This window comes from Pristiophorus japonicus, unplaced genomic scaffold, assembly GCF_044704955.1.
Source record: "Pristiophorus japonicus isolate sPriJap1 unplaced genomic scaffold, sPriJap1.hap1 HAP1_SCAFFOLD_29, whole genome shotgun sequence".
In the NCBI taxonomy this organism is placed as follows: domain Eukaryota; kingdom Metazoa; phylum Chordata; class Chondrichthyes; family Pristiophoridae; genus Pristiophorus; species Pristiophorus japonicus.
In genome coordinates this window covers 6,469,228-6,486,096 of record NW_027252668.1, presented here as the reverse complement: position 1 = coordinate 6,486,096, position 16,869 = coordinate 6,469,228, and the positions used below count along the sequence as shown (strand labels likewise).

The window sequence follows — 16,869 nt, the reverse complement described above, 5'->3', positions numbered from 1 at the left end:
GTTTATGAGATATCTCATTCCCCTGTGAGGTTAGGAATCCCCTATTTTTCCATAATTGTCCGAAATCATGGGCCACCCCAAAGGCATACCTAGAGTCGGTATAGATATTGACTTTGAGATCTTTGGCCAAGATACAGGCTCGGGTGAGAGCGAATAGTTCAGCTTGTTGAGCAGAATAGGCAGTTTCAAAAGCGGCAGATTCCAAGACCTGATTCTCCTGGTTTACTATGGCGTATCCTGAGATTCGTGTACCTTCTGGATTAATTCCGTCAACATACATAATACAGTCTGGATCTTCAATTGATACATCAACAAAATCTTCCCTGACTGATGTGGCCTCTTGAATTAAAGATAAACAATCATGACTGGGTTCTTCCTCATCTTGGGGTGGCTCAGTAAGAAAACAGGCCGGATTAATTGCAGTACAGTGCCGAAAGGTCAGCTTAGGATTGTTTAGTAAGTAGATCTCATATCTGCTTTGCCTGGCCATGGTAAGGTGTTGGGTCTGCAGTTGGCCCAGGAGGGCAGCTACGGAGTGAGATGTGTTAAGACAACGGTAGCACAGTCTTTCAGAATTGTACAATACAGTTGAAAGGGCCGGTCATAGAGGGGCCGGCCCAAAGCCGGAGCTTGCAGCAGGGCTGTCTTTAGTTCCTTAAAGGCTTGGACGTCTACGGTTTCTATTTTAAAGCTGCCTTACTTATTTGTATACGGGGTGAGGTGCTTAGTCATCAGGGCAACATTAGGGATCCAGGATCTGCAGTAATTGATCATCCCCAAACACTGTCGCATTTGTTTAGCCGTGATAGGGACTGGAAACTGCCAAATTGGTTCGACTCGGCTAGACTCCAAAGCTCGGTGGATACTCGGTATTGCCTGTGATAACTCACTTGGGAGGGGTCCTCTGCCCACACATGAGGATCCACATAGTCAGGTATGTCAGAGCCAGTATGATGCTGCAGAGTCGTTAAGACTTTCTCAGGGTCCCCGTGGAATAGCCTTGCGCACCATAACTCCCAAATCTTTAGCGTGGTGGGGAGGTAATACTTCACGAGTAATATGTGGTGCCACCGTTGGGGGCTGTCCATTTCCACAAAATCTGCCTTCCCTTCCGGTCCAGTCACTCTAGCCCTTAATAGAATTTCCTTCACTTCCCCTTCGTGATCCTGATAAAAGTTCTGCAGGTCCTGATTCTTTCCACTGAGATCGTATGCTAGGGTCACGTGATAGGGTGCCTGCGGCAGGTCCAGAGACCACCACTGAGGGGTTCTAGTGGTATAATACTGCCGCTTAAGGGTTCCCTGTTTTACAATAATCCCATCGTCTCCACACTCCAAATGCAACTGGAATTTGCAGAGGAGGTCTCTAGCCATCAAGTTACAGTCCAGATTGGTTGTGATAACAAATCGATGTTCCACCGATTCTTCCTGGTAACCCATTTTAACCGGTTCTGACACCGGGAATGTCGAGATTTGTCCCAGGAATCCTGAAAGTTCCTGTGTTTCAGTAGAGGCAGGGAGTTTAAGCTTTGTTTGTACAGAAGACATGAAGGCTCCCGTATCTATCAAAAAGGGTTGCCACTCATTCAGAATGGGTTCGTCGTCCGGGGAGGATCCCTGCACAATCAAGCTGCGTAGTCAATCGGGGGACAATTGACCAAAGGGGTTGTTCTGGGAGAAGTTAGTGTAAGATCCTCCTCTTCCCCCTTGCCCCCCTCCTCTTCCTTTTCCATGCTGACGGTAGGGGCAATTTTTATTCCAATGTCCTTCCTGCCCACAATTAAAACAGTCAATTCCTCTTACCCAGTCCCGGCCTCTTCCCATACCATGCCGGGGACAATAGGGAGGTTTATTAGCAGGGCTCGGGCCGTTTGGTTGTTTAGTATAACCATATCCTTGCTTATCCATCCAATCCTGTATGCAACACTGCGGTTCTATTGATTCTCCTGAGATGGCTCTTCCTTTCTAGTCACGTATTCAGTCTTGACCCGGGTTGGGGGCGCACCTCCCCCCTCCCCTTTCTTTTCTTGCCAATAATATCTAACTGCCCTTTCCATTTGTCCGGATAGCGTGAGCAATCAAATAGTTGTTCGAAGATCACATAGACATTGAAAGTGGGGTGGTCTGCAGCTTGTTGTGCATCAGGGTTTGGCATTGGTCTGACAGGGAATTGGTGTCAGGATTTTGGGATCTTGGAAATCATTCCTAGGTCGGAGGATGTTTCGGAGCTGTCTGACTGCTTGACAGTTCTGCGTCTCGATCGGCGGGGGTGTTTGCTATGCCTTTCACAACTTGGACTGGTAGATTGACTAGAAGATTTACGGGACTGTCTGTGATGTCGAGATATAGTTCTGCCTTTTCGAGTGTGAGATCTGGTTCTTTCGGCTATATTGCTTGTGAACTGGGGATCCGAATCGCTATCAGAGGATGAGGAGTCAGTTTGGGTTTGTTGCTTTGGTGGTATGGGGTTATTTTTAACTCCTCTCACCGGAGTGTAAGGTGGAGGGTGTTGGGAAGAGGACTGGAGCAAGGGGCCAGGGGGTGCGGGAGGCGCCGTTGGGTGCTGAGTCAGTGACCACTCATCAATTTCATCATCAGCCTCGGTTAACACAAAGCCAGCCATTTTACTACGTAGTCAGTCAATACCTTTCTCAGAGGTCCCAGAGGATCTCTTAGTAAGTTTCTCGTGCGCACATTCTTTTTTAAGACGTCTACAGTTTTAACATGTGTTCCCTCTGTCAATGAAAGTCCTAATTTAATAGCATTTATTTGCCAACTTGACAGAAGTGATGCATCTTTTAATTTTTTTTTTTGACAATCCCTGTGCTTTTTTTTTTACTACCTCTACGCTGCTAGTGCCACCTAGAGGCCACTGGTCATCTCCTAATAATTTGTTCAGGGCTCCTGATAATTTTCTAAAGTCTTCAGCTCTTTCAGGGAATTCCTCACATAACTTTTGTAGCGGACTATCCGCATCCGTTGTTTTATCCAACTGATTACCCATTTTCACGCTGTCCCTCGTATTACCGTGTCGTTACGCGTTCACGTAGTCGTGCGATTTAAACAAACTTAAAACAAACAGACTTTACTAAAACTAACACAAAGCCACGTCGCCCCGCGGCTCGAGTCGTCACGCGATTCAAACTTGAAGTAAACAGACTTAACAAACTTACTAAACTAACACAAAGCCGCGTCGCCCCGCGGCTCGCGTCGCCACGCGATTCCAACTTGAAACAGACTTAACAAACTTACTAAACTAACACAAAGCCACGTCGCCGCGCGATTCCAACTTGAAACAGACTTAACAAACTTACTAAACTAACACAAAGCCGCGTTGCCCCGCGGCTCGCGTCGCCGTGCGATTCCAACTTGAAGTAAACAGACTTAACAAACTTACAATAAACGGACTTACAAAAATCAGCACTGACTTGATATTATTTCGTGGTTCGCGTCGCTGCGCGTCTGCGTCAGCCCTCCACTCGGCCGCACGCTCGCGCCGCTGCACGTCTCGCGTCACCGCGCGTTAGCATCGCTACTCGGCCGCATGTTCACGCCGCTGCACGCCTCGCGTCACCACGCGTTAGCGCCGCTGCGCGTCTGTGTCAGCCCTCCACTCGGCCGCACGCTCGCGCCGCTGCACGTCTCGCGTCGCTGCGCGTTCGCGCCGCTGCGCGTTCGCGTCGGCCCTACCTTCCGAGTTGCTGCGTGATTTAAATTCAATCAGTGCCTAGACGGGCCAAGTGATATACAAGGTCGACGTCACACCTGATTTGAACACCTATCATCTATTTAATTCCCCATAAGCCTTACTTAATTCCCTGTGAGCCTAATTTTCTAAATTTGATTCCTTATGAGCCTTATTTAATTTCTTTTAGTCTCCAAATTTCCCTATCCTTTTGCGTCACTGCGCAGTTTAAATTCAATCAGTCAATGAAAGCCCTGACTTAATGGAGTTTTTCTGCCAACTGGACAGGAGTGATTTTTTTCTTTTAGACTGCAGTGGAATTTTTCTCATAATTTAAAATCTCAGAACATTTTTTTTTCAGCACCTATTTAGTACGTTACTTTTTTTTTTGTCTTTTCCATAACTAGAGAGAAGTCCGGCAAGTAGGCTGTGGACTGCTTTTCGTTATCTCAATTGTTCCAGCCTCAAGGTCGTGTTATTTAATATATTTTTTTTTTAATCCTTTTGAATCCATCTCAGTTGTTTTGCTGTGCATTCTCTGAATGTTTTCTTTCAACAAGTTTTTTTTTCAACAAACCTATCCTTTGTGCATTTCCTGGCTCCGTAACTTATCATCCTAATATACGTAATTCAATAAGGTTCACACTCTTACTTCCCACATACAGGACAACACTACGAAGGGTTAAAGAAACTTTCATTCTGTTTGAAAAAGTAAGTGGAGCTAAAACAAACCACAACTCCCCGGCTTTTTTTTTTTTACAATAAAAATCACAGAAGCATTTCTCATTTAAACAGATGTTCACAAGAGTCTCTTTTCTTTCCTATTAATTTTTGGATCCATGATTGATCATCTATCCCTATCTAGCTCTAACTATAACCTATCTTTCCAAGTCGCCGCTTGGTTTGCGTCATCGCGCAATTTCCCTATCTCTATCCCAATTCTAAGTTTGAAAGGTATTCACCAGATTGTCCTGGATCTCGTTCAGACACTACCTGAGAACCAGCGAGTGGCTAAACTTTCCTCAGACTTTTGAAACCGGGGAAAACTGGAGCAGTATTGAAATCATACTCACTCCAGTGGCCACTTTCCCCTCGTCTCGTCCAAGGCCAGTCTGGCTCTTAATTCGCAAGTTTTCGGCAGTCGTCCGTTGAGATCCAACTTCTGACACCAAATGTAAATGTAGATTCTTTTCTCTCAATCTGGTTCAGTAAAATTACTGAGTCGAATACCTCTTGTGCTTTGAACAAAGCAGTCTTTATTTTACCGGCCGGCAAGACTTATCAGACAGAAGATATACTTTCTCGATCGAGTGTACATACTCCCTACGGATAAGTGACATTACATTGTCAAGGCACGATGGTTATACATTTTCGGCAAAAGATAACCAGATAGGGCTAGAGTGACATCCCAGCTCAGCCCATCTCTTTTGATCCCTCCTTCCCTTTGTCCACTCATAAGCCGACCCAAGCATGGTCCGATTTTAAACAAAGACCTTCTGTCAATGTTTCAGGTTAATAACATGATTTAATAAGACCTTGAGGTTTTTCTGCAAGCTGTGGGTTTTGTTTCAATATGTGTTAGTGTTGTAACATTTCGCAGTCTCGAGTCTGAGATGTCATGGCTATTCCTCCATGGATTGTTTGTTAGCTTATATTGTCCCTATACAATTCCCACATTCTCAACTTCAATGTCTCTATACATTTTTAAACATTTACAATAGATTTGTACTCCCATACAGGCACAGAGATAGATACATACTCCTACAGAGACTGACAGGCACACAGATAGATACATACTCCTATACCAGTCACTGAATGCACACAGATAGATATGTACTCCCATACCAGAGACTGACAGGCACAGAGATAGATACATACTCCCATACCAGACACTGACAGGCACAGAGATAGTTACATACTCCCATACTAGACACGGACAGCACAGATAAATACATACTCCCATACTAGAGACTGACAGGCACACCGATAGATACATACTCCCATACCAGAGACTGACAGATTCAAAGGAAAACCATCTCTGAATTAGGTAGAAACTGGCAGTTATAGGATAAGACCCACACTAATAAATCAGAAGATGACAAGTACAAAATAAAATCCACATTCCCATAACAGACACTGCCAGATACAGAGTAAAGTCCACACACACATACCAGGGACCGATAGATACAGAGGGATGCTCACGTACCAGGGACTGAGAGAAACAGACTAAAACCTACCATCGCAAAGCTGAAAATGACAGATACAGAGTACTCCCCTCTATTCCATATCAATAAAAGTGGAGAGAGGAACAGTTAATGTTTCAGCTGTTTGAGCCTTTGTCATCGAACTGAAACGTTAACTCTCTCTCTCTCTCTCTCTCTCTCCACAGATGCTGCCTGACCCGCTGAAATTTCCAGCATTTTATGTTTTTATTTCCAATTCCAGCATCCACAGTATTTTGCTTTTATACTTGTATATCATACTAAAAATAAGAACATAAAAAATAGGAGCAGGACTGGTATGGAATAAAACACAGTGTCATATCAAACACTGACAGATACAGAGTAAAAGTCATAATCACATACCAGAGGTGGGCTGATACAGAATAAAGTCCATAATCACAAACCCGGTTCCAATACAGTACATAGAAATCCCCCACAATAATCAGAGAATGTGTGTAAAGATTAAAATCCACACTCACAAACGAGAAATTCACAGGTATTGATTAAAACACTCACTAATATATCCCAAACAGAAAGTGGATTAAAATTTGACTGGATCCTACGGCCGTGAATTGAACCCAGATCAACCAGCTTGGAAGGCAGCTGTGCTCACCACTCTACCACCATCACACGCATCAAGCGGGAAAGCATCGCTTTCTGTTTTTACACGTGCCTGTCAATCCCACACTGACACACTGTACCAGACAGTGACAGATACAGTGTCTTTACTATACTCCCAGTCAATCCCACACTGACACACTGTACCAGACAGTAACAGATAGTGTCTTTACTATACTCCCCAGTCAATCCCACACTGACACACTGTACCAGACAGTGACAGATACAGTATCTATCCTACACTGACCAGTGAATCCCACATTAGCACACAGTAGCTGAGTGACTGAGGCAGTGTCTGTCCCACACTCAATGATTAACCCCAGCACTGTAGACGTCTCTGCAAAGACACGTTTGGTTGAAATGGATTGCCCAGTAATGTCTATCCCACACTCAGTGATTAACCCCACTGTTCACACTACAATCGGGTGAGCGCCTCCATCTGCTTTTAATGGTTGTTTGGAGTTTTCAGGCGGACCAATAAAATACTTTGCAATAGTTTAAGCTGAACATAAACATGGTTCTGAGCGATCTGTGGAATTTAAAATGGGTTCTGCTGAATGATTGTCACTTGTTGCAGCACTCGCTTTCAGCCAGGAGATGGCAGCAACCTCTAACAGTTAGGAGTGTACAGATTGTGTCCACACATCTGGACGGCCATGAGTCTGGTACTACCCGGAGAGCTGGCCAAGCATACTAGCTCCAAGTAAATCTCCACAAATTACTGACAAAAAAACCAGAAAACACCACGATTCACATACAGGAAACTGACAGATGCAGATTAAAATCCCAACTCCAGTGATTCACAACCCTCTGAGTGAACACATTTCTCCCAATCTCAGTTCTATATTATTGTACTAACGCTACCTTACTCTTATACTCCAACCCATTTGCATTAAGGGCTAACATACCATTTATCTTCCTAATTGATTGCTGTAACTGCATGTTAACTTTCTGTGATTCATGTACAAGGACACTCAGATTCCACTCAATAACATTTACTAGTCTTTCTCTTTTAAATAAAGTCAGTTGTTTCATTCACATAAAGTAAAATTCACACTCACATCTCAAAGTCTGAACAATACACAATAAAACCCACACTCACATATCAGTGACTGTCAGGGACAGAGTAAAACACACTCACATAACAGAAACTGACAAGTAGAGAGTAAAACATGCATTTGCATAACAGAAACTGACCAGGTACAGAATAAAACCCACACACACATCCCAGAGACAGCGAGACAATGTGAAAATCACACTCACATACTCGAAGCTGACAGGTGTATAATGAAACCCAAATGCGCCGAGCAGAAACTGAAGAAAAAACAACACTCACATAAATCATATTTCCAAATATGTTTATCAAAGTTAGGTGCGCCTTTGTCGAGCTGTGTCAAGTAAATAGCCCTTACATTTGAGAAATTCCTTGACCTGCAAGTCTAAATAAATATTTAATCACTTAACACAATGGTGTAATCAAATTAGACTGTCAGAAATGGGAGAAGGCCATAAGGCCCCTCGAGCCTGCTCCACAATTCAATAGGATCATGGTTGAACAGCCAAAAATCCACGCGGTGCTCCTGACAAAGAAATCCAATGCTGGGCCCAGCAAGAGCAAGTAAAATGGACAAGATTTAATCTAATACCACGTTGGTTCTTTTCAGAGCCACGCACTCTATCTGTGAAAGGGCTGGTTACTGTCTGAAGAAACTGATCTATTGATCACAATCTTATCAGCTGTGCTTTAGTTGGTAGCACCCTTGCTTCTGAGTCAGAAGGTTGTCGGTTCAAATCCCACGCCAGGGACTTGAGCACAAAAATCGAGGCTGACATACAGGTGCAGTGATGAGGGAGTGCTGCACTGTCGGAGGTGCCATCTGTAGGAAGAGACGTTGAACCGAGGTCCGTCGCTCTCTCAGGTGGATGTAATAGATCCCACGGCCACTATTTTGAAGAAGAGCAGGTCAATTATGGCCGGTATCTTGGCCAATACTTAGCCCTCGATCAACACAGCACAATGGATTATCTGGTCATTATCACATTGCTGTTTGTGGGAGCTTGTGCGCGAAATGTCTGTCGCCGTTCCTACATTACTACAGTGTCTACACTTCAAAAAGCACTTCATTGGCTGCGAAGCACGTTCAGAAGTCCGATGGTCGAGAAAGGAGCAATATAAATCCAGGTCACTATTTCTCTACTTGATATTAAATCCCGACGGTTGATAAATTGGGAGTTTCCTGACCAGAAGTCACCCTCAGTCAATCTCGGTTATAAACCGGTCAATGTCTGTTGAACATGTAAAATCCAGATCGATAAACAGAGCAGCGAGTTTGCTGTTCAGATTATTGAATATATACTAAAAGATTTATGAACCTTGCTCATAAGATTTTTGCCTCATAACAGAACAGAAACACATAAAGAACAGAGTATAAATCAGGAGGTGTTGCAACACATGACCTCATTCAAGAATTTGAGATTGTGGCGAGCACAAATTTGATTGGTCTCTTTAAACATCCAATCAGAGAGATACAGAATAATGTATTTTGACAAGCCAATCACAACCATTGCCTTCGCCCATCCCTCATTAGCATAGGGCTGTGGGTGGAGTGTGGGGCTGCCGATACAATGCGGGCTCGGAGCAGAGTTTCCCCAAATCTGCGCCTGACTGAACGAGTCGATGGCTGACGAAAAGAAAACAGGTCCCGCCAAGAAAGTAATCAAGAAAACCCCAGCGAAGAGCGGCAAGAAGCGCAGAAAGTCGAGGAAGGAGAGTTACGCCATCTACATCTACAAAGTGATGAAGCAGGTTCACCCCGACACCGGCATCTCCTCCAAGGCCATGGGTATCATGAACTCGTTTGTGAACGATATTTTCGAGCGCATCGCGGGTGAGGCTTCCCGCCTGGCCCATTACAACAAGCGCCGCACCATCAGTTCCCGGGAGATCTAGACCGCCGTGCGCCTGCTGCTGCCTGGGGAGCTGGCCAAGCACGCCGTGTCGGAAGGGACAAAGGCGGTGACCAAGTACACCAGCTCCAAGTGAGACTGCCCCGCTGTTCTGACAGATCAAACCCCAAACACAACGGCTCTTTTAAGAGCCACCCACAACCTCTCTGAAAGAGCTGCACAAACGCATCTCCCTTTACACTCTGTTTACTGTAATTATTTCCTGAACAAGTATATTTGAGAACGTTTACATTTCCAGTTGCAGATTTAGTTTTGAATTCTCAGATATCAGTTTCACTGTCCGGTTCCACCTTAGCGTCGCTGGAATTTTCCGCCAACTACAAACACGGTCCCTGGTCGCTTGTTTCCCTTTGCTCTCAGACCCGTTCATTTACACCGCTTGCCGAATTAAGAGCTTGTTTAGGGACTGAGACTCAGATTTCAGTCACACATTCTCTCTCGCAAGCCCTTTTCAAGTTTATTTTTCAATTCCTGTTGCGGGTCAGTCCGTTTATGAACCCGAGACTCCCCGCAGTGTAACAACCCAGAATGGGAGTTCTTACAGAGACCAGTACCGGGGCAGTTTGAATACTCTGTCCCTCTTCTCTTTTCACAGAAGGACTCCCAGTTCTGGGCTCACTCCCGCCTTTGCAGGGGATCGATCGATAATCTGTGAACCCCAACTTTTACAAAGATTGAGTTGGAATGTGTCCCGTTACAGAATCGGTGGGGATTGATTCCCGCCCATTAGACAGTTTGAAATAGTACCCGAATTTAATCCTGATTGTAACAGCTTGAAACTTGCAAGGGGAATATGTAAAAGACAAAATTAATCAAAACGTGTTGGGAAATTTGACTAATGCTGAATTTATATTAACATAATCCGCTATTTAAAATTTTCTTGGCGGGGTTTTTGAATTAAAAATCGTTATTCTGACTGTTGGAGACAGTAATTTCCGCCCGACTTTCAACAAGCTGCTGGGAAAGGTGACCATCGCTCAGGGCGGGGTGCTGCCTAATATCCAGGCTGTGCTGCTGCCCAAGAAAACCGCCAGTGCGCCCAAGGGCAAGTAAAGCGGACAGGATTTAATCTAATAACCGAAAGGCTCTTTTCAGAGCCACCCACACTATCTGTGAAAGGGCTGCTTTCTGTTCTGTGGATCACAATAGTCCCAGATTTAATTTAACATACTTCACTATAATTAAGCTTGAAGTTTGCTGATCAGAAATGAGCCTCAGATGTTTTTAGTTATAAGGTTAACCATCTAGAAGTGTGGATTTTCAAACTGCCGCAGAAGTCCGATGGCCGTGTAAGGCACTAGAAACATCAAAGTGTTTTTTTCCATAAATTAAATAGCTGAAATAACTTCCCAACCAAACTGTCCACACTCCCATCCCCAGGTCACTGCTCTCTGTGAGGCGGTGGGTGGCTCTTAAAAGAGCCTTTGTGTTGTGCTGGGTGTAAAGGGTGGAGTTGTTCAGCCGCCGAATCCATAGAGTACGGCCCTGGCGTTTGAGAGCGTACACCACATCCATGGCAGTGACCGTCTTGCGCTTGGCGTGCTCGGTGTAGGTGACGGCGTCCCTGATGATATTCTCCAGGAAAACCTTCAGCACCCCGCGGGTCTCCTCGAAGATCAGGCCCGAGATCCGCTTGACACCGCCACGGCGAGCCAGGCGGCGGATGGCGGGTTTGGTGATGCCCTGGATGTTATCACGGAGCACTTTACGGTGCCGCTTGGCTCCGCCTTTACCCAGTCCTTTGCCTCCTTTACCTCACCCAGACATGATGATTCTTCACTCAAACTGTTGCTGGATGAGGAACCAACTGCTCCTGGCTCCTTTTTTATAGAGCCGGCCCCGACCTGACTGAGAAAGCGCAGAGTGAGAGAGGCGGGAAGGGGAGGAGACAGAGTGAAAGATTAATCAGAGAGCGCGGCAGGGGAGGAAACAGAATCAAGATTGAGAGACAGAGCAGAGCGCGGCCTCTGATCTTCCAGCTCCACCTCCAGCTTTCTGCAACTGCCAATTTCAAATTGTTTTCTCCACAATACAACCGATATACAGCGCTCCGCACAAACCCTTACAGACTCGGAATTCATATTCAAGGCTTCCCGGAACCAGAAGCTGTTAAATAAGGTCCTGGTACAATTAACAATGAGGAATATTCCGGCCTATATAGTCCGTTCCCTGTCAATCTCAGACCTTATTCCATCTCCTCTCACAGACAGGTTCAGCACTTTACAAACACCTTATTCCAGCTGATTTGGAGAATCTGGTGTTTGGGGGTTGAGTTGTGAGGCGGGGTACCTGCTCGATGGCGGAGGAGCGGGCTGGATGGCGCCAGAAACGCTGGCGCGGCACCTAAATTCGGCTGACGTCCGCCGCGCGGCCGATGCCATCGAGTCGCTAAAAACAGCACTGGGCCCTGACTCCGTTAGGTGTGTCCAGGAGGCTCAAGCACGTGAGGAGATCCCGTTCGAACTGACCCCTGTCCGGACGGAATTCCTCATCGGCACCAAACATCGGAACCTCCCTCGGGAGCCGGCGCCTCACAACTTGAGCCGCCTCGGGGAAATCCCCTCCGTGCCTTTCAGTTCTGCGCGGAGGGGTTTCCTGTACGGTCTGCTCCTGCACACTCTCAACTTTGCCGTCTGCCGTCCGGACACGCCATGGCGTACCATCTTGCCGTCCGGAGGAGGCGGGGGTCCCCGATGGAGTGCACTCTACGCAGGAGTCCTCCCATTATTTATTGGGGACTTGGCCTGGAGGGTGGTGCACGGAGCAGTCCCGTGCAATAAATTTTTAAGTCGGTTCACGGGCTCCCAGGCCGCCTGCAATTTCTGCGGTCTGGAAGAGTCCGTGTTCCATGTTTTTATTGAATGCATGAGGTTGCAGCCCCTGTTCCAATATTTAAAGGGGCTGCTCCTGAAATTCTGGCTGCACTTCAGTCCCACACTCCTGATCTTTGGGCACCCTGTGCGGAGGGGAGCGGGTAGGTCCGAGGGCCTCCTCGTAGGACTGCTCCTGGGCACGGCCAAGGGGGCCATCAGCCGGTCCAGGCAGCGGGCGGTCGAGGGGTTCGTTCAGCCTGACTGCCTGCCTCTCTCCCGCGCGTACATCCGCGCCAGGGTGTCCTTGGAGATGGAGCATGCGGTGTCCACCGGTACGCTCGCGGCCTTCCGCGAGAGTTGGGCGCCGGAGGGACTGGAGTGCATCATCACCACCAGCAACCAAATTTTAATTTGATTTTATGTTTTAAAGTTTAATTTGTTTTAATTGCCGGTGTTTTTAGTGTCCCCCTCCCCTTTTATAGGGGGCACTTGGAAAAAAACATTTGATTTTAGTGCCCCAAAAAAATACAAAATAAACAAAAAAAAACACAAAAAAAGGGCCTTGAAAATGTTTGGTGTGTCCCCCAGATTGGGGGACACAATTTAATAATTAGTTTTTCTCCCAAAAGAGTTGTGAGGCGGGGTCTCGAAGCCAGTCCCACTGTCTCACAGAGACTCTTCCCCCTGAATCTTTGAAATGACAATGACCAGGAACTGAGACTGGAGCCGGACTCAAACCCCAGTTACAGTGAGGCCCGGGCCGGACATCCCATTCTCTGTGTTTTATTGTAGGCACTGGGGATGGGTGCAGACACTGAGGGGAGGGGGGGGGGTGGGTGCAGACACTGAGGGGGGGTGGGTGGGTGCAGACACTGAGGGGAGGGGCGGGTGCAGACACTGGAGGATGGGTGGGTGCAGACACTGGGGGATGGGTGGGTGCAGACACTGGGGGAGGGGTGGGTGCAGACACTGGGGGGGAGGGTGGGTGCAGACATTGGGGGATGGGTGGGTGCAGACACTGGGGGATGGGTGGGTGCAGACACTGGGGGAGGGGCGGGTGCAGACACATGGGGAGGGGCGGGTGCAGACACTGGGGGAGGGGAGGGTGCAGACACTGGGGGAGGGGAGGGGGTGGGTGCAGACACTGGGGGCGGGACGGGGTGCAGCCAATGCCAACGAGTCATTAGGGATCCCGGGGTCATTTTCAATGATTTCTATTTGGAATCTGAGCTCGGGATAGGGATTATTTGATTCCGGGATCAGCTCTTTTCTGAGAGGCGTGGGTGGCTCTGAAAAGAGCCTTTGGGTTTAAATGTTTAGAAGTTGCCTTTTTTTTTGGAGCGCTGAATTCTTGGCCTTTGCTGATTTGGGCGTGGCCTTGACCCTCGGGTTCTCCACCTTTTTGGCCGCCTTCACTTTTTTGGGGCTCTTGATCTTCTTCGCCGCCCCCTTCTTCCCAGCCGGCCCTTTCGCTGTCTTTTTTGCCGTTAGCGCCTTCTTGGTGCTCGTTTTCTTGGCTGCTGCTTTCTTTGCTGGAGATTTCTTGGCTGTTGCTTTCTTTGCTGGAGATTTCTTGGCTGCTGCTTTCTTTACTGGAGATTTCTTGGCTGCTGCTTTCTTTGCTGGAGATTTCTTGGCTGCTGGCTTCTTCACCTTCTTTCCCACTTTCCCCTGGGGATCTGTATTAGCGATTTTGAATGAGCCCGAAGCGCCCGTGCCCTTGATCTGCTTCAGGGAGCCATTCATCACATTTTTCTTGATACTGGACCTGATCTGGAAGCCGCGCTTCTCCACATCGACGCCTTTGGCCGCCAGAGCCATCTTTATCGCGGCCAGGGACGTTCCCCTGCGATCCTTGCCATCGGCCACAACCTTGAGGATCTGGTCGCCCAACTTGGGACCGGCTGGCCCGGAGCGGAGAGCCGCCTTCTTCTTCTTGCTGGGAGCCTTGGTTTGAGCGACGGCGGCAGGAGGAGCCGTTTCGGCGGCTGCAGTATCAGTCATGTCCGCGACTCTGGAAAATCTCTCTGACAGTCAGAGCTGGGTCAGAAATGAAACGAGAGGCGGCGACACAGAGCAACTTAAAGGCATCGAGCGGACGGGGAGGAGACATCCTGCTGTCAGCTCCCGGCCCCTCCAGCCTCTCTGTGTTTCTCTCTCCTCACGAACTCTCCGATTCCAATTCAACTCGGGCCCTCCACATTCCCAGACTGGCCTCTTTCTGTCCCGAAGACCGGGATGTTTGCTGCCGAGAAAGTTCCATCCGAATTGAAGGCAGCAATTTCGATTTAAACCCGTTTCATTGCTGCACTGGTCGCGCTCTCTCAGCCGATCGCGGATATTTTCTGTTTTTTGACTGAAATTTGAAATCAAATCAAACTTTCTGATGCATTCCCGCTTCAAGCCTGAGCAGGGCAGCAGGGCGATCCAGTGATAGGAAAATCTTTGAATTTTACACAAGAGGGACTCTGAAATCCGGCGATGAGAGCGGACACACAAACACAGTGACATTAGTCTAACCCGCCCGTCCCTTTAACACACTCTCGCTCACACAATGTTGAAATCTGCACATTCACAGCACAAACTGTTCCCAGATTTACAGTTCCCAGCACAGCTTTTCCTCTCCGCTCGGCTGTGCTGCCGATTCTCGGGTCAGTTGTAGTTTCCCAGCTCAGGAAGTGTTAAACACCCTGAGGCCGGCGCTCCTTACAGTGTCTGTTCCCAGATTCAGGGGCAGGAGCCAATCACAGCTGTGGCTGGCTTAACCCATATCTGCTTTTAAGTTGTTATATTGTTCGACTGCAGAAATATGTTTGACTAACATGAAAATACAAATTATGTGCTCACCGCCCCTGCAGCCTCTCTTTGTCTCTCTCTCCTCAGAAAATGAGGGACATATAACAGTAACTGGTGTCCTATCCATCCCATATTCAACACCCAGAGATGGCTATCAGAGAGAGCAACAGAGAGACAGACATCGTATCAATTTAAAACTCCCGAACTGTGTCTCCATATTCCGCTCAATAATATTATCACACATTAATGTACAGCACCAGCGGAAAAGACACAGAGACAGATACAGTATCAGTTTTACACTTTGTATCAGTGTCTCCATAATACGCTCAGTAACAGTGGCACACCTTCACATATTGCACCAGAGAGAAAAACAGAGACATTATCTGACTTGCACTTGCAACAGTGTTTCATCATAGGCAGTCCCTCGGAATCGGGGGACTCCCAAAGTGAGTTCTTTGATGGCTGAACAGTCCAATACGAGAGCCACAGACCCTGTTACAAGTGGGACAGACATTCGACGAGGGAAGTGGTGGGTGGGGCTGGTTTGCTGCGTGCTCCTTCCGCTGCCTGTGCTTGACCTCTTCACGCTCGCGGCGTTGAGACGCGAAGAGCTCAACCCCCTCCCGGATGCACTTTCTCCGCCTCAGGCAGTCTTCGGCCAGGGTCTCCCAGGTGTCAGTGGTGATGTCGCACTTTACCAGGGAAGCTTTGAGTGTGTCCTTGTAACGTTTCCGCTGCCCATCTTTGGCTTGTTTACCATGAAGGAACTCTGCATAAAGCATTTGCTTCGGGAGTCTCGAATCTGGCTTGTGAACTATGTGGCCTGCCCAGCGAAGCTGATCGCGTGTGTTCAGTGCTTCAATACTGGGTATGTTAGCCAGACGAGGACACTGATGTTGGTGCGCCTGTCCTCCCAGGGGGATTTACAGGATCTTGCGTAGACATCGTTGGTGGTATTTCTCCAACGACTTGAGGTGCCTTCTATACATCGTCCATGCCTCAGATCCATACAGGAGGGCAGGTATTACTACAGCCCTGTAGACCATGAGCTTGGTTGTAGATTTGAGGGCCTGGTCTTCAAGCGCTCTTTTCCTTAGACAGCCGAAGGCTGCACTGGCACACTGGAGGCGGTGTTGAATCTCATTGTCAATGTCTGCTCTTGTTGATAAGAGGCTGCCGAGATATGGGAAATGCTCCACTTTGTCGAGGGCCACTTCGTGAATCTTGATGATTGGAGGGCAGTGCAGTACGGCGGGACAGGCTGATGGAGGACCTTTGTCTTACGGATGTTAAGCGTAAGGCCCATGCTTTCATATGTCTCAGTGAATACATTGTTTCAACAGAGTTTCAACATCACACTAAATAACAGTACCCTGCCCTCACTCTGGTACAAGAGAGAGCGGATAGAAACAGAGAGGCAGAGAGAGGGGAGAGGGCTGAGCGAGAGACAGGAGAGTGCGAGGTAGGGCGGTGAGACAGAGAAAGGCATGCACAGTATCAGTTCCAGACTGACCTGTGAAGTCCCGTTTTATTCTGAAAGATCTTTTTGGAGAGACAGAAGATGCAGTCTCCTCTCTCACTGATATTGTACCAGAGACAGACAAATTATTAATCCCACACTGCAGGACAGTGTCAGAGAGTGAGAGAAACAATGTCCCACATTTAACCCTCGCCTGCCTGGTGTACTCTCTGCAATCTTGCAGCTCAGGGTAGTTCGGTGTTACTCTCAGTAACCGAGTGTTTGACTCTAATTAAACTAATCTCAGAGT

The 16,869-nt window shown here is 47.5% G+C and overlaps 3 protein-coding genes across 4 annotated transcripts in view; all 3 read right to left on the bottom strand.

The window, feature by feature from the left end:
- LOC139248263 (zinc finger protein 551-like) overlaps positions 1–16,869 on the bottom strand; it is a 359,795-nt gene that overhangs the window by 43,091 nt on the left and 299,835 nt on the right. The window lies entirely within an intron of this gene.
- Positions 1–16,869, bottom strand: part of LOC139248256 (integrin alpha-X-like) — a 230,761-nt gene that overhangs the window by 150,271 nt on the left and 63,621 nt on the right. The window lies entirely within an intron of this gene.
- LOC139248096 (histone H1-like) lies at positions 13,613–14,308 on the bottom strand. The gene has a single exon (XM_070871846.1). The coding sequence runs from the start codon at positions 14,306–14,308 to the stop codon at positions 13,613–13,615; it is 696 nt and encodes a 231-aa protein (XP_070727947.1).